Source organism: Podarcis filfolensis (assembly GCF_964270895.1).
Source record: "Podarcis filfolensis genome assembly, chromosome: 13".
NCBI classification, from domain to species: domain Eukaryota; kingdom Metazoa; phylum Chordata; class Lepidosauria; order Squamata; family Lacertidae; genus Podarcis; species Podarcis filfolensis.
In genome coordinates, this window is record NC_139615.1 from 52,707,979 (window position 1) to 52,732,155 (window position 24,177).

General features: G+C 47.6%; 2 protein-coding genes across 13 annotated transcripts in view; one reads left to right on the forward strand and one right to left on the reverse strand.

The window, feature by feature from the left end:
• The first annotated feature begins 19 nt into the window (after positions 1 to 19).
• USP30 (ubiquitin specific peptidase 30) lies at positions 20 to 20,935 on the forward strand. Of its 8 annotated transcripts, none has more exons than XM_083583867.1 (14): positions 20 to 145; positions 488 to 708; positions 6,331 to 6,440; positions 7,663 to 7,842; positions 11,319 to 11,422; positions 12,572 to 12,757; positions 13,260 to 13,302; positions 13,833 to 13,930; positions 14,430 to 14,489; positions 14,610 to 14,696; positions 15,677 to 15,754; positions 18,192 to 18,375; positions 19,407 to 19,515; positions 19,896 to 20,935. In XM_083583867.1, exons 2-14 carry the CDS (start codon positions 641 to 643, stop codon positions 20,158 to 20,160), a joined length of 1,572 nt encoding a protein of 523 aa, XP_083439993.1. In that variant the 5' UTR covers positions 20 to 145; positions 488 to 640; the 3' UTR covers positions 20,161 to 20,935. The 8 variants fall into 8 exon arrangements, with proteins under 8 accessions (XP_083439993.1, XP_083439992.1, XP_083439996.1 ...); XM_083583866.1 differs by having other exon boundaries at positions 46 to 174; XM_083583869.1 differs by lacking the exons at positions 20 to 145; positions 488 to 708 and adding exons at positions 5,423 to 5,522; positions 6,003 to 6,238.
• A 2,638-nt stretch (positions 20,936 to 23,573) lies between these two features.
• Positions 23,574 to 24,177, reverse strand: part of ALKBH2 (alkB homolog 2, alpha-ketoglutarate dependent dioxygenase) — a 31,034-nt gene continuing 30,430 nt past the window's right edge. For all 5 annotated transcript variants that reach the window (XM_083584010.1, XM_083584008.1, XM_083584011.1 and 2 more), the window contains one exon: positions 23,574 to 24,054. In XM_083584010.1, the coding sequence (XP_083440136.1) occupies positions 23,742 to 24,054 (313 nt within the window). In that variant the 3' untranslated portion in view covers positions 23,574 to 23,741. The remainder of the gene's footprint in view (positions 24,055 to 24,177) is intronic.

Below are 24,177 nucleotides of genomic sequence, written 5' to 3' on the forward strand. Positions count from 1 at the left end.
AGGGGAGGAGAGGAAAAAGAGGAGGAGGAGAGAAACGAGGAGGAAATACAAAGAGCAGAGAGCTGCAGGAGCAGCCAACTCCCTCTGTCTGACCACAGGAATCGGCCAATTCCCTTCCCATTTATCTTTATCCCTAAGCTCCAAGGTGCGATACCAATTTTTGCTAGGAGACTGGTAAGAACATCAGAAGAGGCAGCTGCTGGATCCGGCCAATGGCCCATCTAGCCCCGCATCCTGTTCTGACACTGGCCAACCAAACGCCCTCTTGTGGTTTCCAGCAATTGGTATTCAGACGCGTTGCTGCCTTTGAAGGTGGTGGCGGAGCAGAGCCCTTGTGCCTGGTAGCTATGGAGGGCCTTCTCCTCCATGAATTTGTCTGGTCGCCTTAAAGCCACCCAGGCTGGTGGCCACCACTGCCTCCTGTGGACGTGGGTCCCATAGTTTAACTATGTGTTGTGTGAAGAAGGACTTTCTTTTATCTTCCAAGGTTCAGCTTCACTGGATGTCTGAGTTCTCGTGTGATGAGAGAGGGAGAACATGGGAAGACTCTTGGACCCTCTGACTCTGTCTACTGACCAGCACCAGCTCTCCAGGGCTTCAGGGAGAAGCCTTTCCCAGCCCTGACGATGCCAGGAATTGAATGTGGAACTTCTGCATGCAAAGCAGGTGTTCTACCTCTGAGCTATGGTCCTTCCCCTTAAGAATAAGGTAAGAGTCCAGTCCTTGTTGCTCCAGGGCTGGTTTAACTGGGAACCCTCAGCAGTGGTCCACCTTGCTCAATACTGTCTACAGTGACTGGTCGCAGCACTCCAAGGTTTGAGGCAGGACTCCTTCCCAGCCCTACCTGGAGGTGCCATCTGGGACTGGGACTTTTTCATGTGGAAAGTGGCTGCTCTGTCACTGTGCTCAGCCTGCAAGGCTCAGAGAAGTGGGGGGAAATGCTGATGAAGAAGAAATCAGAGTTTTCTCTTTGGGGCTCAGGTCCACTTCGTTTCATGAAGTTATATCCAGTTATATCCATTTATGGTGGCTTCTGCCACCATAAATGTGTCAAGTCTTTCTAAAAGTACCATAAAAAGGTAAAACAAAAAGTGCCCCACCCATGAGATAGGCTTGCTGTGACAGTCCAGAGATGAGTAGAGTGGTTGTGGAAGGAGACTTTGTAAGGTGCATGAAAGTCCAATACTTGGGCATCTTTAAAAAGGGTCAGGTAGGAAGTGGCATGGAAGGTCCCTGCCTAAGATCATGGAGAGCTGCTGTCAGTCAAAGTAGACAATACTGGGTGAGATGGACATATAGCATGACATGGTATCTGAGGCAGCTGCCTATGTTACCCCTTTCCATTGACAAAAAATAGGATCAGAATACCAAGCACCTTACAAGGTGGCTAGTTGAGCCCTTCCATGAGGCTGCAGAGTAGAGAGAGGGAAGGGAAACAGGGATGTTCTGTTGAGATACCAGTTGCCTTTGGCTGTGCCTCAATTAATACACAGCAGCAACCATCCCATCAGACCATCTGAACAGTTTCCATCCCAGCTAGTTATTATAACAACCTGTAACTTGGCCCTGAGTTTACTTTTGTTTTTATTTCCTCCCTCCCCATCCCTTTTTCCTTTTACTCTGAGACAGTCTTCTCCTGTTTATATTGATAAGCAAACCAATCTAGGAGCAGTGGCGAAGCCGCATGCTCCGCTATGGGGGGGCGGAGAGCAGGCGGGGGCATGGCGCGCAAGCTGGGAGCGTGGCACACGTTCTGGGGGCGTGGCACCTGGCGCGCAGGGGTGCACGGCACGTGTCTGGGGGGCGTCACGATGGCACCCTACCAGAATAGTGGTGCCGGGGGCGGTCTGCTCCCTACGCACCCCCATTCCTCCGCCAGTGTCTAGGAATCTTTTTAGCTGCTAATGTTAAGATAACATAAGTATTGCTGGGATAATGCAAACATGCCAGATCCTGTCCATTCCAAATCCCCTCAGAAATTGTGGGGAACAAAAGATGATTTGCAGGGTGGTGGGGAGTTCATCTGTTTCTGGTGGTAAAGCTATCTTAGGTTAAAAATCCTGGCTGCTGGGATGAAAATAGGTGTAAAAACCAGCAGAGAGTGAAACAGAAGCCAACAGAAGGAAGCAGCAGGAACCTTGTATATAAAAGAAATACGCAACACATAGCACTTTATGGGGTGTTTTGAGAGGGCAAGAGCTGCTAGTGACTAAAGGCCTTGAATGACATGCATTTTCTCCAGCCCTCTGAGAACTAATTACTGGATTGACCTTGATGGCTCTTTCAAAACAGCTTTCTGGTATTTGTGGTGTTGTGGCTGAACTTCACTAGCTTTGTGGAAGAGTGTCTGCTGAACAGGTGTTTGAGAGCTTATGAGCAGCTGGATGGGGGGGCAGGGTGTGGGAGAGAACCCACCGAGGCAGTGGGAGTGCAGCCAGGTAATCTTACATCCTGGGCCCCTTTAGAAAGGCATGCACATTGCTGCAGTTGTGAAGCACACAATTATCATTTGCCTTCTCCCCCTCCACACTTCACAGCTGCTTCTACATTCCTGATACGTTAGAGCAAACAAAGACAGTTTTCGAATGCTGATAAAAAAGGAAATAGTTTGAGCATGTGGTGTGTGTGCATGAGCAGGAGGAATTGGAGGTGCACAAGAAAGGTCTGTGTTAGTGAGTCTGTTATGGCTGTTACATAGTTGTTGGCACCTGTCTGTCTTGGACTTCGCTCCAGGGGTGAAGTCAAACCACTGCGTCAGCAGCACTCAAGTGACCTCCCTGGGGCGCAAGCCTGAGCAGTGTGGATGGAGGTCTTGGGCTGCCCAGATGACCAGATTCCCCCCCCCCCCGCCTTGCTGATGTGGTCCAATTCCAAAGAAGGGCAGTGCCAAAGAATGCTCCAACTACCGCACAATTGCACTCATTTCACATGCTAGCAAGGTTATGCTTAAAATTCTACAAGGTAGGCTCAAGCAGTATGTGGACCGAGAACTCCCAGAAGTGCAAGCTGGATTTAGAAGACGCAGAGGAACCAGAGACAAATTGCAAACATGCGCTGGATTATGGAGAAAGCTAGAGAGTTCCAGAAAGACATCTACTTCTGCTTCATTGACTTTGCAAAAGCCTTTGACTGTGCTGACCACAGCAAACCATGGCAAGTTCTTAAAGAAATGGGAGTGCCTGATCACCTCATCTGTCTCCTGAGAAATCTCTATGTGGGACAAGAAGCTACAGTTAGAACTGGATATGGAACAACTGATTGGTTCAAAATTGGAAAAGGGGTACGACAAGGCTGTATATTGTCTCCCTGCTTATTTAACTTATATGCAGAATTCATCATGTGAAAGGCTGGGCTGGATGAATCCCAAGCCGGAATAAAGATTGCCGGAAGAAATATCAACAACCTCAGATATGCAGATGACACAACCTTGATGGCAGAAAGTGAGGAGGAATTAAAGAACCTTTTAATGAGGGTGAAAGAGGAGCGCGCAAAATATGGTTTGAAGCTCAACATCAAAAAAATGAAGATCATGGCCACAGGTCCCATCACCTCCTGGCAAATAGAAGGGGAAGAAATGGAGGCAGTGAGAGATTTTACTTTCTTGGGCTCCATGATCACTGCAGATAGTGACAGCAGTTACGAAATTAAAAGACGCCTGCTTCTTGGGAGAAAAGCAATGACAAACCTAGACAGCATCTTAAAAAGCAGAGACATCACCTTGCCAACAAAGGTCCGTATAGTTAAAGCTATGGTTTTCCCAGTAGTGATGTATGGAAGTGAGAGCTGGACCATAAAGAAGGCTGATCGCCGAAGAATTGATGCTTTTGAATTATGGTGCTGGAGGAGACTCTTGAGAGTCCCATGGACTGCAAGAAGATCAAATGTATCCATTCTGAAGGAAATCAGCCCTGAGTGCTCACTGGAAGGACAGATCGTGAAGCTGAGGCTCCAATACTTTGGCCACCTCATGAGAAGAGAAGACTCCCTGGAAAAGACCCTGATGTTGGGAAAGATGGAGGACACAAGGAGAAGGGGACGACAGAGGACGAGATGGTTGGACACTGTTCTCGAAGCTACCAGCATGAGTTTGACCAAACTGCGGGAGGCAGTGGAAGACAGAAGTGCCTGGCGTGCTCTGGTCGGAAACGAGTAAACAACAACAACCACCTTTCTACCAAGGCACATGAAGCGGTTTATGTAGGAAGTCCCCAGCCCCCTATTGTCTAGGAATCAGCAGCTGCTCTTAATTAAGGGTCATTTTCAGCTCTGATGTTAAGTATCAGCTCCACTCTACTGTTTAATATAGTTAATTGTATTCGTTGCTTGATTTTATTTATTGCCTTCCTCCTGCCAATGTGGTTTACAATTTTAAAAAATTGACTCAAGCAGATGGTGCAGCACATTCTTGAGTTTACTTCAGGCCACAGCTTTTGCCATCCCAATGGTTCCCTCTTTGTTGCATTCTTCTTGTTTTAAATTGAATTTTCCTATGCCTTTGCCCAATAAGACGACAGGCCATTTAAAGTCTGCAACACTTAACAAATATTATGCATGTGGCTTGTTATTCATAAGGAGCATTGCCTATTTACTGCCCGATTCTACTCAAAAGCAAGCCCCTTTTGAATTCACTAGGACCTTACTCCCAAGTAAAATGTATTTTCTGATTTTTTCTGTTTTGTTTCAAGTGCTTTGCCTTTTTCTCTCTCTTTCTCCTCGGGTGCATTTAAACTAACACAGGCAAATCAGGAACACTTTTTACTTTCCTCTTTTCCCCTCGGGAATATATGGAGAACAATTAAAATCAAGGGTGAAGGACAGGGCTGGATTTAGGTTTGATGAGGCCCTAAGCTACTGACGGTAATGGGGCCCTTTATATGTCCAGCTGTCCTTTGTCAACAACAAATTGTCGCTGTTTTTTGTGTTGAAAATATGCTATATGGTAATTTATGGACGTAATAGGTATCTAAAGCCACAAAATATGTATTTTATCAAAGTAATTGTTGAACTGAAATACAATTAAGAAGAAGTATATTAATAGTGAAATACAATTAAGAAGTATATTAATAGTGCAATAATTAATATGTAGGTTTTATTTGTTTTTTTATCTTATATTTTGGAAGTGTACATCCAAGTTTTTTCCCCCTTTAATTTTTTGGGGGCCCGAAGCTACAGCTTGTTTGGCTTATTCGTAGACCCGGCACTGATCCTGGCGACAGCCTTTCGCTTGTCTTTGTGCCCCGGAACCCTCTGCGCGGGGCCGGGCGTCGGGCGGGAGCCTCAGAGCGCGCACGCCTTAGCAACCAAGGGCGCGCGGAGAGCGGCGGGGCGGGCCCGTTGCTGGGGCGGTCCGGCTGCCCCGCTTCCGTTCCGCCGCCGTCTCCCTTCCCCGCGCGCCTGACGCCTTTGGTTCCGCCCGGGGTAGCCGGGGCGCTTCAGGGCGGGATGCTGCTGAGCCGCCGCGGGGTGGAGGAGCTCGGCAGGAAGGCGGCCAGGCGGCTCTTCCGGGCCGGAGGGGCGGCCAGGTCAGTCGGCGGGGGCGGAATGGAGCCTGCAGGGGCGGCCGCAGTCTACCTCTGCGCCTGCAGGCTTCTGGGGAGTGGGCATTGGAAGCAAGATGCTGGTCTGGATCCAGGAGGCCCCGCGGGGTTCAGGGGCAGCGTCCCGCTTCTGCTCCGTCGTCGCCGCCGCTTTGTGCGTTTATCTCCCACCTTTCCCCGCCCCCCGTCTCTCCCTCCTCATTTAATCCCCTGAGAGAAGGCCGTGACTGGCCTCCTAGGTCACCCGGGGATCTTCATGATGGCCGAGTGGGGGAGTCCAAGTCAAGAATATCAGCATTATCTGATTATCAAGTATAGTTCCAGATTTGCCAGGATTGTCATGAGGGTTGTATTGAAAATGATGGTTCCCTTTCATATGCAATAAAGGAATGTCAAATCATATAAAAAGTGTCCTTGCCAAAATCTCAAATAATTTGTATCCCCCCCCCCCGCCCCCAATTATAGCTCTGCAGTCGTACCTTGGTTGTTGAATGCCTTGGTACGCATCCGTTTTGTCTCCCAAACACTGCAAACCCGGAAGTGAGTGTTCTGGTTTGTGAACGTTCTTTGGAAGCCAGACATCTGATGTGGCTTCCGCGGCTTCCGACTGAGTGCAAGAAGCTCCTGCAGCTGTGCCTTGGTCTTCGAACATTTTTGGAAGTCGAACGGACTTCCAGAATGGATTCCATTTGACGACCTAGGTACTGACTGTATTCTGGAGTTCCAGTGTAATATTTTGGGCTGTTTGTTTACAGATGTATATTGGGTTCACCCCTCTCTCTTTTCTTCTTAGGTATAAAGTAATGAAGAATTGGGGAGTGATTGGTGGGATTGCAGCTGCTCTTGCTGCAAGCATCTATGTCTTATGGGGCCCCATCACAGAGAGAAAAAAACGCAGGAAAGGTAAATGAAACAGAGACTAGGGAGGAGTGAGTGGGGCAGGTGAGTTTGCACCTTGCATCTCCTGATCCCAACAAAAAGAGTCTCATATAAATATTGGGGTCTTCCTTGGCCACTGGAATCCCAACAGGAGAGCCCTTTTGTCTTTTTTGAAGGTGTGTTGTTGTACCTAAAATGGCCAGTGGTGGCCATACAGAAAACTAAAACATAACTGAGGCCCTGTCTGCAGGATGATTGTCTTAAAATTAAAAACCTGAGGAAGGAAAGCAAAATGGAAGAAGACAGCAGTTGGGACTAAACAGAGTGAACAAATGCTTTTTGACACTCTAGAATCAAAAGCAGGAAGAAAGACTGATGTCAGGTGGAAGGGTTTCCAACTAAAATGGGGATGGGGAAAACTGGACCTTCAGGTGTTGTTGCCAACTCCCATCGTCCTGGCCACTGACCATGCTGATTGCAGTTGGATTCCAACAGCACCTAGAGGGCTGCAGATGTTCCCCATCCCTGAACTATAGGAGGATGCAGCTGATACGTGCAGAATGATGGGAGTGTAAACTGCAGGGATGGGGAAGTTGAAGCCCTCCAAAGGTTTTTGTACTCCCAACTCCAATCAACCCCAGCAAGCATGGCCAGCACTCAGGGATGATGGGAGTTGGAGTCCAGCAACATCTGGAGGGCTGCGGGTTCCCTTTGCTGGTAAAGAGAAAGAAGGGAAGATTAATAAGGAGGAGCAAGACCACAGAGATGTTTGGAAGTAAGTCCAAGAAGTTTAATTGGGAGCGGGAGGGCGGGGAGTGCAAATGGAGGAATAAGGTCAGAACAACATGCCGAAAAATTGTTCGTTTATTAAATTCATTGGGAGCTCGTTTACCAAGATAACTTAACACTACTTGCAATGTAATAAAGGAAACATTTACATTAAAACCAGCATAAAAGAAAAACAAAGAAAAATCTAAAAGACAATCCTATTTTTAAAAGGCAGGATTAAAACATTCCACCTACTCCAGGAGACCACATATAATTAAGAGCCAAGGGGCTGGTGGAAAAGGAGTGTTTCTGTCTCGTGCCTAGAGCTGTGTGATGATGGTGTCAGGCGAGGCATTCTGCAAATGACAGGACAAGGAGCAGCATTTAGGGCAGGGCAGAGCAGAGGTACTGGAGAGTAAAAGCAGGAAGGCTGTGTTCAGAAGGTTGCGGCAATTGCAGTGTTGTATTTTCCCCCCAGGGCTAGTGCCAGGTCTTCTCAACCTGGGAAACACATGCTTCATGAACTCACTTCTCCAGGGGCTGTCTGCTTGTCCGTCCTTCATCAAGTGGCTGGAAGGATTCACAGTTCAGTACCAGGTCAGCCAGAGTGAGACATCTGGGAAGTATTTGTCCCTGACCTTGCTCCACCTCCTGAAAGGTAAAGGTCCCTTTGTGTTATTTTGGGTGCATAACACAAAGCATAAAGCAAGCCACTTCTTTTCCTTTTATCAAGCACAGTGGAACCTCAGTTGTCAAACACTTCGGAAGTCGAACGTCAGAGCTTGCAGGGCAGCAGCTGAAGAAGGAGCAAAAAGGGTTTTCTCGTGTGTGTGTTTCTTTGTGGCTGATTAGCTCCTCTCCCAGTGCAAAGGTCAGAGGGGGCAGGGTTTCTGTTGAGGCAGGTGATTAGCTGTGGAGGACCGCTGTAGCCACCCCCAACGACATGTTCTCAAGATGGAGGGTGAGGGAACAGCTGCAGTCGCCTGCGGTTCCTGCGCAATGTTTGCCATCTTGCCAAAGGTTGCAGGCAGCTTTACCTGCAGCAATTGCATGTTGATTGCCCTCTTAGAAGACAAAGTCCAGCAACTGGAGGAACGTGTACCTACGCTCCAAAGAATTTGAGAGCTGGAGCTCTTCTTGGAAGCAACAGAGCACACTGTCTCCACCAAGGAGGAGACAGGGGACTCCCCTGAGAAGGAGGCTAGTTCACCAACACAGGAGCCAGATATATGGAGAAACGTGACTCAAAGAAGTAGGAGGCCCAGGGTTCGCTCTGATTGTTTAGAAATACACAATCGCTTTGAGGTCATAGAATCATAGAATCATAGAGTTGGAAGAGACCACAAGGGCCATCGAGTCCAACCCCCTGCCAAGCAGGAAACACCATCAGAGCACTCCTGACATATGGTTGTCGAGCCTCTGCTTAAAGACCTCCAAAGAAGGAGACTCCACCACACTCCTTGGCAGCAAATTCCACTGTCTAACAGCTCTTACTGTCAGGAAGTTCTTCCTAATGTTTAGGTGGAATCTTCTTTCTTGTAGTTTGGATCCATTGCTCTGTGTCCGCTTCTCTGGAGCAGCAGAAAACAACCTTTCTCCCTCCTCTATGTGACATCCTTTTATATATTTGAACATGGCTATCATATCACCCCTTAACCTCCTCTTCTCCAGGCTAAACATGCCCAGCTCCCTTAGCCATTCCTCATAAGGCATCGTTTCCAGGCCTTTGACCATTTTGGTTGCCCTCCTCTGGACACGTTCCAGTTTGTCAGTGTCCTTCTTGAACTGTGGTGCCCAGAACTGGACACAGTACTCCAGGTGAGGTCTGACCAGAGCAGAATACAGTGGCACTATTACTTCCCTTGATCAAGATGCTATACTCCTATTGACGCAGCCCAGAATTGCATTGGCTTTTTTAGCTGCCGCGTCACACTGTTGGCTCATGTCAAGTTTGTGGTCAACCAAGACTCCTAGATCCTTTTCACATGTACTGCTCTCAAGCCAGGTGTCACCCATCTTGTATTTGTGCCTCTCATTTTTTTTGCCCAAGTGCAATACTTTACATTTCTCCCTGTTAAAATTCATCTTGTTTGTTTTGGCCCAGTTCTCTAATCTGACAAGGTCGTTTTGAAGTGTGATCCTGTCCTCTGGGGTGTTAGCCACCGCTCCCAGTTTGGTGTCATCTGCAAATTTGATCAGGATGCCCTTGAGTCCATCATCCAAGTCGTTGATAAAGATGTTGAATAAGACCGGGCCCAAGACAGAACCCTGTGGCACCCCACTAGTCACTCTTCTCCAGGATGAAGAGGAACCATTGATGAGCACCCTTTGGGTTCGGTCAGTCAGCCAGTTACAAATCCACTGAGTGGTAGCATAGTCAAGACCGCATTTTACCAGCTTCTTTACAAGAATATCATGGGGCACCTTGTCAAATGCCTTGCTGAAATCAAGGTAGGCTACATCCACTGCGTTCCCTTCATCTACCAGGCTTGTAATTCTGTCAAAAAACAAGATCAGGTTAGTCTGACATGACTTATTTTTCAGAAATCCATGCTGACTATTGGTGATCACAGCATTCCTTTCTAGGTGCTCACAGACTGTTTGCTTAATGATCTGCTCCAGAATCTTCCCTGGTATTGATGTCAGACTGGGCGGTAATTATTTGGGTCCTCTCTTTTTGAAAATAGGGACAACATTTGCCCTCCTCCAGTCTGCCGGGACTTGGCCTGTTCTCCAGGAATTCTCAAAGATGACTGCCAGTGGTTCTGAGATCACATCTGCCAGTTCTTTTAATACTCTTGGATGCAGTTCATCTGGCCCTGGAGACTTGAATACATCTAAACTAGCCAAGTATTCTTGTACTATCTCCTTAGTTATTTTGGGCTGTGTTTCCTCTGCTGAATCATTTGCTCCAAATTCTTCAGGTCGGGCATTGTTTTCTTTATTGGAGAAGACTGAGGCAAAGAAGGCATTGAGAAGTTCAGCCCTTTCTGTGTCCCCTGTTTGCATTTCACCATCTTCTCCTCTGAGTGACCCCACTGTTTCTTTGTTCTTCGTTTTGCTACGAACATACCCATAAAAGCCTTTTTTGTTGCTTTTAACCTCTCTAGCAAGCCTGAGTTCATTCTGTGCTTTAGCTTTTCTGACTTTGTGTCTACACGTGCTGGCTATTTATTTGAATTCCTCTTTGGTGGTTTCCCCCCTTTTCCATTTTTTGTACACATCCTTTTTTAATCTTAACTCAGTTAAAAGTTCTTTAGATAGCCACCCTGGCTTCTTTAGGCACCTTCCATGTTTCCGTCTCATTGGTATTGCCTGAAGTTGTGTTTTTACTATCTCCCTCTTAACAAACTCCCAGCCATCATGAACTCCCTTTCCTTTTAGTATTACTAAAATTACTAAAATCCTTCCAGCATACGTCTCTGCAACTGTAAGGGCTCACAGGATTAACTTTTGTTGCCTATCTGATAGTCCTCACATCATAGGAATATAATTGTGTATGGTCATTCACAAGTATCAAGAATTTTTCCAAAACAGTCAATATGAACAACAATTTCTGTCCAAACAGAAGACACCACAGGACATCCCCACAAGAGGCATTATAAGTATTACATTGCCAGCATCTATCTGAACTGCTCTGTTCTTTCCTATAAAGGTGCTATGGAGGCCAAAACATATCTCATCATATTAGAACCCAGTGGCGTTATCCCATAAAGCTCAATGCTGGAAGATTCAGGACAGACAAAAGGAGGTGATTCTCCACACAGTTAAACTTCTGGAATTTGCTCCCACTGGTTGTAGTGATGGCCACCAAATTGCACAGCTTTAAAGGAGGATTTGGCAATTCATGGAGGATAAGGCTGCTAGTCAGGAAGACTGCTCTGCCTCCAGTCTTGGGTTGGGGCTGTGTGCTGGGGAGCATGAGTGGGGAGAGGGCTGTTGTGCTGGTGTCCCACTTGGAGGCTTCCCAAAGGCCACTGTGGAAAGAATAATGCTGGGCAACATGGTTTTACTTAATTCCGTTTACACAAGTGGAGAGAACTTTCTGTAGAATAAGAGGAGCATATGTTTAGGATGAGTGAATTCATTTCTGTGCGTGGTCTGCATTGACTATTTTGTGTTTGATGCATTCAGCTTTATCCTGCCAAGAGGTGACTGAAGATGACTTCCTAGATGCAAGCTGCTTGTTGGAGGTCCTGAGGATGTACAGGTGGCAGATCTCCTCTTTCGAAGAGCAGGTAGCTACCCAAGTGGTGTAAGGCACCAGAGTATGCTTCTCTGTTGCTGTTGTTTTCTATAGCCTTGGCATCTGGCACATAACAAGCAAAAGCCAGTCGCTGGGGGACACGAGCGGGAGAGGACTATTGCTCTCTCATCTCTTACTTGCAGCCTTTCCAGATACTTCCCAGAGGCATTTGGTTGGTCGCTGTCGGAAGGAGGTTGCTGGACGAGATGGGCCTTTGGTCTGATCCAGCAGGGCTCTTGTGTTTACAGCAGACGTGGGGAGCTTGCTGCCCTCCAGATTTTAGTGGATTATGACTCGCATCACCCATGATGGCTGGCTGTCCTGGCTGGGACTGCTGGGAGTTGGAATCAGCAGCCCCTGGAGGGCCACTGGTTCTTCACCCTTGATTTACGGCATTCCCAGTTTATTTTAACTACTTTGCGCTGCCTTTTTTAAGTGGGTGGGAAAAGGTCTGAATACTCACTGCAAGGGTGGGGAACCTGTGGTCTGTGGTCTGAAGCAGACCTTAAGACCCCATGTCTGGCCTTCAGGACTCTCCCCAGACCTCACCCCACTTCTGCCCTCCTCCACACACCCCTTGATTACTTTTGAAACTTGCTGAAGGCTGTGTGAAAGCCAACCATCCCCACTCAGTGCACAAAGAAGACTGCCTGCCCACTGCATCTCTGTCTGAGGCACAACTCTAGTGTTACCTATTTTTTTAATTCTTCTCCTTCATGCAGATATGTGGGAAGCCGCCTTATAGTGAGTCAGACTATTAGACTGCCCAGCTTTGCATTGTTGTCTTGGACAATCAGTGGTTCTCTGAGGTCAGGGGGAAGCCTTTCCCATATCTGCCACCTCAGATCCCATTGATGGGGGATGGCAAGGTGTGAATCTGGGAACTTCTGCACACAAATCTGCTCAGTAGACATGAAATATGTTTTCCCCCCAACCTGCTGTGAAGGAACCCTGGCCTCTTGATCTTCCATGTTGCCTTGCTGAAGGTCCATCTAAAAATGCAAGCTGAATTTTCAGGATTCAATTTTTTTCTTGGGAGCTGCAAAAATGTACCTCAAGGGCAACATTCATTATCCCCTGTTGTCTACTTTTCTGGTGAGCTTGGCCTGGCATTCTGAGCTTTCTGGTGCTCTTTTGGTAGGATGCTCACGAGCTGTTCCATGTCCTCACCTCCTCGCTGGAAGATGAACGGGACCGCCAGCTGCGGGTCGTGCATCTGTTTGATGTGCATTCTCTGGAGGTGAGCACTCAAGAGACATGGGGGCTGCAAAGCAACCTTTCCTATAGGCAAGGTTGCAGCATTTGGGACTTTTCATCTAGGGAAAAGGTGAGTAAGAGGTGACATGGAAGTTTATAAAATTAGTTGGAGGCAGCAAGGCTTCTGAATACCAGTTGCTGGAAACCACCGAAGGGGAGAGGGCTCTTGTGCTCCTTTGGGTTTTCCAAAAGAGGCATCTGGTTGGCCGCTGTGAGAACAAGGTGTTGGACTAGGTGAGCCTCCATTGGCCTGATCCAGCAGGCTCCTATTATGTTCTTATAATTTGGTGGGCGGCCCACCTGAAGAGACCTACGTAAGATTCTGCTTTTAAGCTGTCTTTTCAAAGTTGTGCTTCCCTGTACTGCCTGGAGTGGTATTCAGCCAAGTATAATTCCAAATGGACTCACTGAAGTTAATTAACATTAGGCCCATCAGTATCAATAGATCTACTCTTGAGTATAGCTGAATTGGATACCACCCTTGTCACTTAAGTGTGCAGTAGTAAAGATATCACCATGTCGAAAGTGTTTTCTTTTTTAAAACTAAATTTATTTTGTATTTGTCTGTATAGAAGCCAGAAATTCTACAAAAGCAAATATGCTCCAGGACAAGAGGTAAAAACACTTTTCTGATTTGGTGAAATGTAGCAGTTACTATTTGTACTACTGATATAAAAAGCCAAACACCTTTGGGCTATGGTCTGATTTTGTTGTCTGCATGGGGCGACTGTGACAGGAGCTGAAAGGGTGTCTGGCTATTGGAATCACTCTTTAACCTTGTCTAATGACATTATTAAATTTGTGTAGCTCCCTTCATTCGCAGATCTCAGTGTGCTTCACAACATAAAATTGCAATATAAAAACCACAAAATACTTAGTAAAAATAAGAACAACAAACCAATACACGCCCCCCAAACACATTTAAAAGGGCATCGCATGTCTATTGGCCAAAGGCCTTGTTGAAGGGGAACATTTTTGCCCGGCACCTAAAGTCTTTAAACTAGCCTAATGGTTTCCCTATGGTGCTATTGCAGTCTTCCCTATCCTGGTGTTTCCAGATACAAGATTATCAGGAGGGCACCAGTCACAGTGTCTGGCAAAACAATAGAAGAGTCAGACGGAAAAACCTTTATTTTGGTTTGTAGGGCCTCCTCCTCCTCCTGTGTTGAGTCACTGGAAGCTGCAGCATCCTTTTCATGGCAGGTTAACGAGCAACATGGTCTGCAAGCATTGCAAACACCAGGTCCGTAAGTCTGTGTGAGAGAAAGAGGCATACAGATTGCAGGAGATCAATGGGCAGGTGGAGCTAAGACCCAGGGAGGACCGAGTCACTTCCCATGTAGATGGGCTGAAGAGGAGCTGCCAAGGGGGTGACCCTCTGCTCCCCACAACTGAGACTATTCCTTGGGGGGTGTTATTGCTTCCAGGAGGGGCAGCCTGCTTTGAAGAGTCGTTGTCCTTGGTAGTGCTTTAGTGCAGGAGAGGGGAGCCTCTTTAAACTTCGGGTGGGGCTCATTCCAGTGCTGGGAAGGGGTAGAGGGTAAGGTTGGCGGAGTTGTGTATGTGACTCTGCTCTTTGGTACAGCAGGGTTCATTTCAAAAGGGTTTCCTAGACCTCCCCCCATCTCTTTATTCTCTGCCCAGGCAGGCAAAGAGCATCATCATGAAAGTTGGGGGGAGCGAGAAGTAAGGTGTTTACGTTATAAATCCTCGTTGAGACATTTGGGCTCTTTTTCTTTCAGAGTCCCCTCAGATACGACACTTTTGACAGCCTTTCCCTGAGCATCCCTGCCACCATGTGGGTAAGGCACCCTCCTGTGGGAATCCCTTGCAGCTGCCCAAGCACGGCCCTTTTCTGACTCATGGGGTTTAAGGACGTGTGCCAACACTTCCTGTTTTACTCCCCCACCCCTCCTCCACAGGGCCACCCACTGACCCTGGACCAGTGCCTCCACCACTTCATCTCCACCGAGTCAGTCAAGGACGTCTTGTGTGACAATTGCACAAAAGTAAGTCTCTTGATTGCAGTGACCCCCTCCCCTGGTGCATTTGGGGCAGATTAATTGCCCCTTGATACACCTGAAAGATGTTTTTATTTCCTAGGTACTCCATTCTCTTCCTGGTCCTCTTGTGGGCTTAGAAACAGGATGGTTGGGTTTTTTTGTGTTTCTGGCTGATGTTGTGGATCTTGAAGTTGCAGAAGATGCTGCGTGGTTTTTGTGGGGAGCCTTTTTTGTTGCAGGAACTATGACCCACCTGTGGCTCTTAGAATGGCTGACAACCCTTCCATGGTCTTTCTCTAGGCACCATCCTGGTTTTTCGATGTGGGTAAGCTGCCCATGGTTCGAAAGACCAGCTTAAAGGATTCTCCCCCACCTCCGAGTAAAGCTTAAAATGCAAAATTTGCAGTGCTTGTAAATTATGCCATCTGCTTCAGGACTGCTATACCTGGATACATCAAATGTAGTACATTTAGTAAGTAGTACAGTATGATTGCATCTTGCACAGGGATGGTGCATGTATGCCAAAACATGTATACCCAAACCTCCCCTGTGCAACCATCCTTATCTTATGGAGCTGGTGCACCAGACAGGACAACCACCCACCCCCAAACAGAAGCTGGGCTCTGCGATGCTCTTGCGAGAGCTTGCAAAAACTTGGGCAGCCCCATGAGATGTTGCAAGAGCACCCCAGAGCCTGCACACTGAGCAGGACTTGCCTGATAAGCAAGGCAGAGAGCTCCAAAGCTCTTGATGAGCTGGGAAAACCCAGCACAAAGGGCCTTTTAAGCGCTCTGCCTTGTGTGCAATTTATTTGCGCAACTTCAGCTGGCCAGCTTTCAACTGCACAAGGTTGAAATTGCGCAAGTTAATTACAGGTAAAATGTGATCATACTATAGATTTCTCAGAGTGGTCTGTGCCTGTACCATACGTGGTTGGTTTATAATTCATTTTGGCTTCCTCCACCCACCCACCCACCCACCCCCAGATTCAGGCCAAAGAAGGGACTGGGCAAATCATGGAGAACCAGAGAACAACATTTGTCAAACAGCTAAAACTGGGGAAGGTAAGAAAACCGTCTTAGCATGGAGTTTCCAAGATCACCATAAGAGCAGTTTCTTATTTTCTTTGTTGTTGTTTAGTCGTTTAGTCGTGTCCGACTCTTCATGACTCCATGGACCAGAGCACGCCAGGCACTTCTGTCTTCTTTACCAAGAATCAAAATAATGTATGCAAACTACACCAAATTAGCAAAATGCTGTCAATAAATTCAGCCGGGTCCAATATCACACTTTATGCAGCTTGCCTTTTAAAATATAAGAGGAAAAAAGAAAAGAAATAAAATGTTTCCCCCTTTCTTTGTTTACCAAATAAGATTCTCAACTTACCAAGTCAGTTCAAGTTTGAATTTCAAATCATTATAAAATAATAATAATATATAATAATAATAATTTATTATTTATACCCCGCCCATCTGGCTGGGTCCCCAGCCACTCTGGGCGGCTCCCAATGAAATATTAAAAACACAATACAGCCTTAAACATTAAAAACATCCCTAAACAGGACTGCCTTCAAATGTCTTTTAAAAGTAGGATAGTTGCTTATTTCCTTGACATCTGATGGGAGGGCGTTCCACAGGGCAGGGGCCACTACCGAGAAGGCCCTCTGGCTGGTTCCCTGTAACCTCACATCTTGCAGTGAAGGAACTTCCAGAAGGTCCTCGGAGCTAGACCTCAGTGTCCGGGCTGAAGGATAGGGGTGGAGACACTCCTTCAGGTATACAGGACCGAGGCTGTTCAGGGCTTTAAAGGTCAGCACCAACACTTTAAACTGTGCTCGAAAACATACTGGGAGCCGATGCAGGTCTCTCAGGACTGGTTTTATATGGTCTTGGCGGCCACTCCCAGTCACCAGTCTAGCTGCCACATTCTGGATTAATTGCAGTTTCCGAGCCACCTTCAAAGGTAGCCCCACATAGAGTGCATTGCAGTAGTCCAAACGGGAGATAACTAGAGCATGCACCACTCTGGCAAGACAGTCCGCGGGCAGGTGGGCTCTCAACCTAAGTAGCAGATGGAGCTGGTAGACAACTGCCCTGGACACAGAATTGACCTGCACCTCCAGACCAGGGAGTCCCCCACACCTGCCTGCCCCTGTCCCCCAAAAACAGTACTTCTGTCTTGCCAGGATTCAACCTAAATCTGTTAGCCGCCACCCATCCTCCAACTGCCTCCAGGCACTCACACAGGACCTTCGCCACCTTCACTAGTTCCGATTTGAAAGAGAGGTAGAGCTGGGTATCATCTCCATACTGATGAACACCCAGCCGAAACCCCCTGATGATCTCTCCCAGCAGCTTCATATAGATGTTAAAAAGCATGGGGGATAGGGCGGAACCCTGAGGCACCCCACAAGTGAGAGCCCAGGGGTCTGAACACTCATCCCCCAACACCACCGTATAACAGTGCCCCCAGCTCCCAGCCCCTCTAGACGGTCCAGAAGGATCTTATAGTCGATGGTATCAAAGGCCACAGAGATCCAGCAGATAAATAAATAAATGTACAGTGGTACCTCGGGTTAAGTACTTAATTCGTGCCGGAGGTCCGTTCTTAACCTGAAACTGTTCTTAACCTGAAGCACCACTTTAGCTAATGGGGCCTCCCACTGCCGCCGGAGCATGATTTCTGTTCTCATCCTGAAGCAAAGTTCTTAACCCGAGGTAATATTTCTGGGTTAGTGGAGTCTGTAACCTGAAGCGTATGTAACCTGAAGCGTATGTAACCCGAGGTACCACTGTAATCTTAAATGCTTCAGCAATGCTTATATTTGTATGTATTAATATGGGCTACTAGTTGAAGAACTAAACAACTAGTCTTAAGTTTGGTGGTTTTGGAAACCTATAGAATTATTTGTTTTTCAAACACATCTGTAGTGCGTAACAGTGGTTTCTGTACACATCTGTAGTGCGTAACAGTGGTTTCTGTGGGCCTCCCCACCTGTGTGAGAAGCGACGGATAGCCAAAGGAACATAACCTGCCTTTGGGCTTTGTGCGAAAACCAACTTTCTGCTTGTGGTGCTTAGACTCCTAATTTCTGATTACATGTGTGCACATATGTTGACTTGCACACCATTCATTCCATGTCTGGAAAATTAGAAATACTGGTGGATTTTGAATAAAGCTTTTAAAGAGTGATTCAGTTTGGCATGGTTGGTGTTTCATTGGGTGGGAAGACCTTGCTTCAAACCCCTAGGCAGCTATGGCGGCCTACCATGCAAGATAGTTGTGGAGAAAATGGGGTAGTTCATGTATTCCGGAAACAAAGGAGGCAAAAGATTTGGCAGTTGTAGTCCAAAGCATCTAGAGAGCACAAGGTTGACGAAGGCAACAATCAAGCCTTGTGTGGCTTCTGTGCTGGAAACCCTCTGCCTCTATGGCGTCCACCACGCATCTTGGAACTAGGACAGCCACCTTCCCACCCCTTTCTTGCATTTTGCTCCACAGCTACCTCAGTGTCTCTGTATCCACCTACAAAGGCTGAGCTGGTCCAACCATGGCATGCCCCTGAAACGAAACGAGCATGTGCAATTTGGCGAGTTCCTCATCATGGATGTCTACAAGCACCGCTTCCCTGCCCAGAAACCCAACCCTGCAGGCAGCCCACAGGCATCACCGGACCCAAAAACCGGTAGGCAAGCAAAGTGAATGAGGACTTGGAAGGGAGAGAGCCAGCAGGGGAGTTAGTCCTTGTGCTAAGCCAGTTCTTTCCAGAAGCTAAGAGGTGAAAGATTTGGCAGGTCTGTGGAAGACTGTGGGTCAATATGATTGGCCCACCCAGGGCTCCTTATCCTAGAATTGGAAGAGACCCTGAGGGTCATCTAGTCCAACCCCCTGCAGATGGCCATCCAACCTCTGCTGAGGGAGGTCATCCACTGTGAGAAGAGGGTGCTGGGCTAGATGGGCCACTGGCCTGATCCAGCAGGCTCTTCCTATACATAGGACCACGTCAACAAGGCTGCACCCATCTGCCCTCCACCAGATGTGGCATCTAACCTCAGCTATGGGGCAGGTCAAGGCGTACGTGTGTGTTTATATTGGAATTGACAACTGGGCTGGCCAGCCAGACCTAGCTTTATGCCAGTCTCAGATATGAAAAGGTTTAATGTCCACCTCCATGTGGCTTCCCTGGGAAAGATGCGTGGACAAGATTCTCTTCCAGCTAGAACTAAGAGGGGTAGTGGGGGGCCCATTTCTGGCCCTGCTCTGTGTCTGGAGGGAATGTGATCTTGCCTGGACAGAGAGGGCTATGTGTAGAAACCTAACTTTTCCATGGCTGGAATGGAGCCAGCTGTGCAAAGGTAAAGGAACATCTGTTGCTGCACTCCCTTTGCCATCTGCTCTCCACATTGCTAGCAAGCAGAAGGGAATGTGGCCCTCTGGCTAGAGGGCTGCCACCCCTGGTTTAAAGCCGCCTGGCAGCTCAGTCCAGAAAAGCAGTTTGTACCCCCACAGAAGGATCAGTTTCCCTGCCTCGTTGCCTGGAGGCAATTCTTGGTCGCCATAGGAAAGCAGCCATGTAGCTGTTTACAAACCAACTTTCAGAGTTTTAAATAAAGGACACCGTACAAACCAGGCACAGGAGCATCCCCTTCTGTAATAAGCAAGCAACCAGTTTTAATAATAACAACGATGCACTATGATTTTGGGGTCTTTTCGTAGATGCGGAACAGGCGGGCAACAACAAATCCTCTTTTATGAATGGTACCTGCTCTCCATCCTTCCTTACATCCCCAGTAGCTTTCCCCTACATGACAGCACCTGACTGTAGGTAAGTAAGAAGATTTGAAACTACTTCTACCTTTTCCCGGAGTGACCAGTAAATCTCCAGAGTCGTTCTAATGTTCCATCATGCCACTGATATTTTCTGCTGGCTGTCTGGGTCTTCCGTATCAAAAGTGCAGTGAAATCCTGACCTATTCAGGCCCAGCACACGTTTGCCCGCTTGGTTTATCTCAAGTCTGGATGCTGCTACAGGAACATGGAAAGCAATTTGCAAATGGAGCCGTTGTTGCTTAACAAGGCCCGATCCCCTCTAGAAATAGGCCCAGTAGTCCATTCCGTAGAATGCTCTTGCTCATGGCAATACAAAGGGCACCATTGCTGCCTTGGACTAAACCAGACTTCCTGTGTTTTTCCTTCATTTGGCAGTTCTCCATCATATCTGTACCGCCTGATGGCCGTTGTGGTCCACCATGGGGACATGCACTCAGGACACTTTGTCACGTATCGTCGATCTCCACCGACTTGCAAAAGCATGCTAGCCACCAGCAACCAGTGGTTGTGGATTTCAGATGATGTGGTGCGCAAGACCACGTTGCAGGAAGTCCTTTCGTCCAGCGCCTATTTACTCTTTTACGAACGTGTCCACTCTAGACGGCAGCGCCAAAGCCAGGAGCATCGAGCTGAGGAGTGAAATGAATGCAGATCCAGCTGGTGTGCTTTTCTGAGGACAATGGCACACCCTCTGTCTTGCCATGCAAACGTCTTCCCCTACCTATAAACTCCTGGTCAGTGGTCTTGTGTTTGTGTGGCAGGAACAAGCACTTGGTATCAAAACATTGTGCCCTCCCCTCACCCACTATGGCTATGCACAGCAGCATTAGAAAAGTGTTTTTAAAGTGTTAATAATCTTCTCAGCAGACTTAAAGACCTTCTAGCATCCCACTTCCTGTGTTGTGATGGAATTTCTTTGCGCGCATCAGTCAGATGAGCAGTTGCAAAGAACTTGTCCTAGTGAAGAAGAGAACCTACAAGTGCCTTGATCGTATTTTGAATCCAGACAGAACTGGCTGTGTCAAGCGGGGGGACGGGGGACTTACCACGTGGCTGCTTACCTAAAATTCCCAAGGGGGAGCAGGCGGTGGTGTGAGAATGCGTGACTTGGCTGTGTAGCTGGGAATCTACTGCTGACTCCTCACGTGGCAGCCTCAAGTATGTGTGTGCAAGAGAAAAGCAGAAAGTGTCCAGCTTCTTTCTGCCTTCAGTGATGTTTTAATGACATTGTCAAAACGATGATGCAATGAGCTGATAATTATGTCACATTTTCTCTTGAGAGTCCAGCTTGGCAAGGAATGCAACAGCTTTTCCTGTTTCTGGGTGGTTCTAGCACCATCCCAGGAAAAACCCTCCTCTGTGTCTTGATTTGAAGTCTTCAAACTTTTGTACAGAATAAACCTGTTTCTGCCAAATGTAGACTGCTGTTTTTGCTTAAACAGCTTTGTGTTGGTATAAGTGAAAACCTGTTCATGTCTATGTGAACTGGTCTTGTTGCTGCATAAAACGAGTTAAAAGGACCCTGGCTTGGTACTAATAAACACAGGTATGTCACACCCCCTAAAGAGAACACCCCCGTGTTGACAACTGCGGTGGTGGTTCTTCTCTGCCCTTATGCTACCCTGCACCCCTGGCCTTAGCACCTGTAGTGGAAGCACAGTCTGCCAGAAACTCTCAGGCTAGGATTTGTGGCAATTATTCTTTCCCCTTCAAAGTGCTGTAGTTTACAAGCACAATGACTCTCCTGGGCAGCAGCAATTAGTCACAATAGGGTCTTGGATTTACTACTCATTTCAATACCATGTGGCAGAAAATCTACCAATCTGCTTTTCAAGGAGCTTTTGGCTATGAGAAGTTTCCTTTGTGCTGCCAGAGTGAACTTCTGCCACACAGCCCTGAGAGGTCATAGGCCCAGCCTTAGCTTCCTATGGCTATTTCATGACTTGCAAAGTCAGTAAATATAGGACTAGGTACCCAGGACTCACCCACACCCCTCTCCCCTTTTCTGAGGCTCAGAAATTGCCCCAAGGGCTCCCCAGAGTGGGTTGGTTATGGTGGCATGTACCATACTTCCATTAACCTTTCCAACAGGCAGGAAACGAGCTATTTCTTTCCCGCCTGTGGTCATCTGCCATGGCTGTTTCCATAACTGAGTCCTTAACAACCAAAAGAACCAGGAAGGCTGCTCTATCCAGTATCACTGGAGTGTAAGCCTGCAGCTAAGATGCCACTTTTGCCTTTATCTTGCTGTACAGCACTATGGGTTGTAGCCAACTATGTCCTACTCAGAGGAGACCCCTGGAAATCAATGTCCATTAGTCATGAGCTTTAACTTAAATGGGACTGTAAGTAGATATAGCACCAGCTACGATCAGAAGGTCGGCAGTTCAAATCCCCGTAACGGGGTGAGCTCCCGTTGCTCGGTCCCTGCTCCTGCCAACCTAGCAGTTCTAAAGCACATCAAAGTGCAAGTAGATAAATAGGTACCGCTCCGGCGGGAAGGTAAACGGCGTTTCCATGCGCTGCTCTGGTTCGCCAGAAGCAGCTTAGTCATGCTGGCCCCATGACCTGGAAGCTGTACGTTGGCTCCGTCAGCCAACTATGTCCTACTCAGAGGAGAACCCTGGAAGTCAATGTCCATTAGTCATGAGCTTTAACTGAAATGGGGCTACTGTAAGTAGATATAGCACCAGCTACAGCCCTTATGCTTTTGGAGTCATACCAGAAATAATATTAGAAGAGGACCTGACCTTTGTAGCCTTTGTTCCTAGGTCAGGTGGATGATGAACAGAACTCCCTGCCTGAGATATTCTATAACAAAGCCATTGATCTGCAAGATTTCACCCTCCTTGCCTGGTACTGCCTCTTGCAACACCCCTCTCCTCCTCCTTCCTTGATCACCCACTTGCTTCTTTCCGGGGTTGCTTTTTAGGAGGCCGGGGACTGGCTCCCTTATGGTCTGGAAAATACTAAATAAATGGATGGTCCTACAGAAGGAAAGATCCAAAGAATCCTTCAGTTAAAGACTTAAGACTTTTAGCCCAATAGGAGCAAGAAAATTGATTAACTGTCATCTACAGGGGACGCGGGTGGCGCTGTGGGTTAAACCACAGAGCTTAGGACTTGCTGATCAGAAGGTCGGAGGTTTGAATCCCCGCGACGGAGTGAGCTCCCGTTGCTCGGTCCCTGCTCTTGCCAACCTAGCAGTTCGGAAGCACGTCAAAGTGCAAGTAGATAAATAGGTACCGCTCCGGCAGGAAGGTAAACGGTGTTTCCGTGCGCTGCTCTGGTTCGCCAGAAGCGGCTTCATCATGCTGACTACATGACCTGTAGGGAGCTGTACGCCGGCTCCCTCGGTCAATAAAGCGAGATGAGCGCCACAACCCCAGAGTCGGCCACGACTGGACCTAATGGTCAGGGGTCCCTTTACCTTTACCGTTAATACCTATCCACAATAACTACTAAGCAAACTGAACTCTGAGTAGGTTCCAAGGGACCAAGACTCACCGGTTATTTGCATGCCAGTTTCTATAAACTCAAGAATAGCTCTGGATGAGGACTAGGGAAGTGGGAGGGTGGGGAATACAGGATGTTTTTTTTTTGTCTTACTGTCTTCATTTTTTACTTTTGTAAAGCTATAAAATCCAATTAATATTTTTAAAGAGTTGCTCTGGTGATACAAGGCAGGGGGAACCTGTGGCCCTCCAGGTGTGGTGGGACCTGGATCCACCAACCAGAAGGGCCTATGGTCAGGTTCCCCAGCCCTGTATTACAAAGGAAATATACATCAGGGTGGCGGGGGAGGTTTATCTTTCATTACTGCTTTGCTTCAGAGAAGATTATAGAAGCAGCTTTTGCCTAATGATCATGGGCTACTAGCCATCCTGCTGGTCACTCCCTTTTCTGTAGCCACTTACGCCCAAAGCGCCTAGGAAATCCTCAAGCCCCCTGCATTTTACAAAGCAAGCATAGCCCCCCACCCCACTCCACCTGGACATTCACCATATGAACCATGGCCATACTAACATTTGAAATCCAATGATCAGCCAAGTATTTGACCCCAAATGCCTTTTTATTTTTACCACAAAGGCACTAAAAGGAACAAAAAAAACACTCTTGGAAACACTCTCTATTCAGGCCTACAAAGAAACTAGATGGCCAAATTCTTGAGACAAACGAACACTGTGTGGAAGGAAGTCAGTGAGCCATCTCTCCCCGCTCTCACTGCCCTGGGGTCAGCGCCATCACATTTCGAAATGTCAAGTTGATTCTCGGAGCCAGGAGTTTCTTGCGACTGGGCAGGCTGTGGTACCAGTAACGGTTGGTGGGGAAGTTCATCATCAACAAGCTCCCATGCTCCAGCTGCAACTTGACAGCCTCAATGTAGCGTGAGGGGTTTTTGCCTCGGGAATCCTTGTGCCGGAAGACAAAGTCCCTGCAGGCTCCAAAGGACACGGATGCGATGGGGCTGCGAGGGGCCAGCTCTCGCTCATCATCTCTGTGCTCCCCCATGTGATCGTGACCGTCCTTATACCTGGCAGGGAGGGGAGATGAGTGATGCAGTTAGGTAGTTTTAGACTATGGACTCAAATGCGCTTGCAGAGTGGAGGTCTATACTCTTTAGAGTGATGTGCATGATTTCACTTGCTTCAGAATG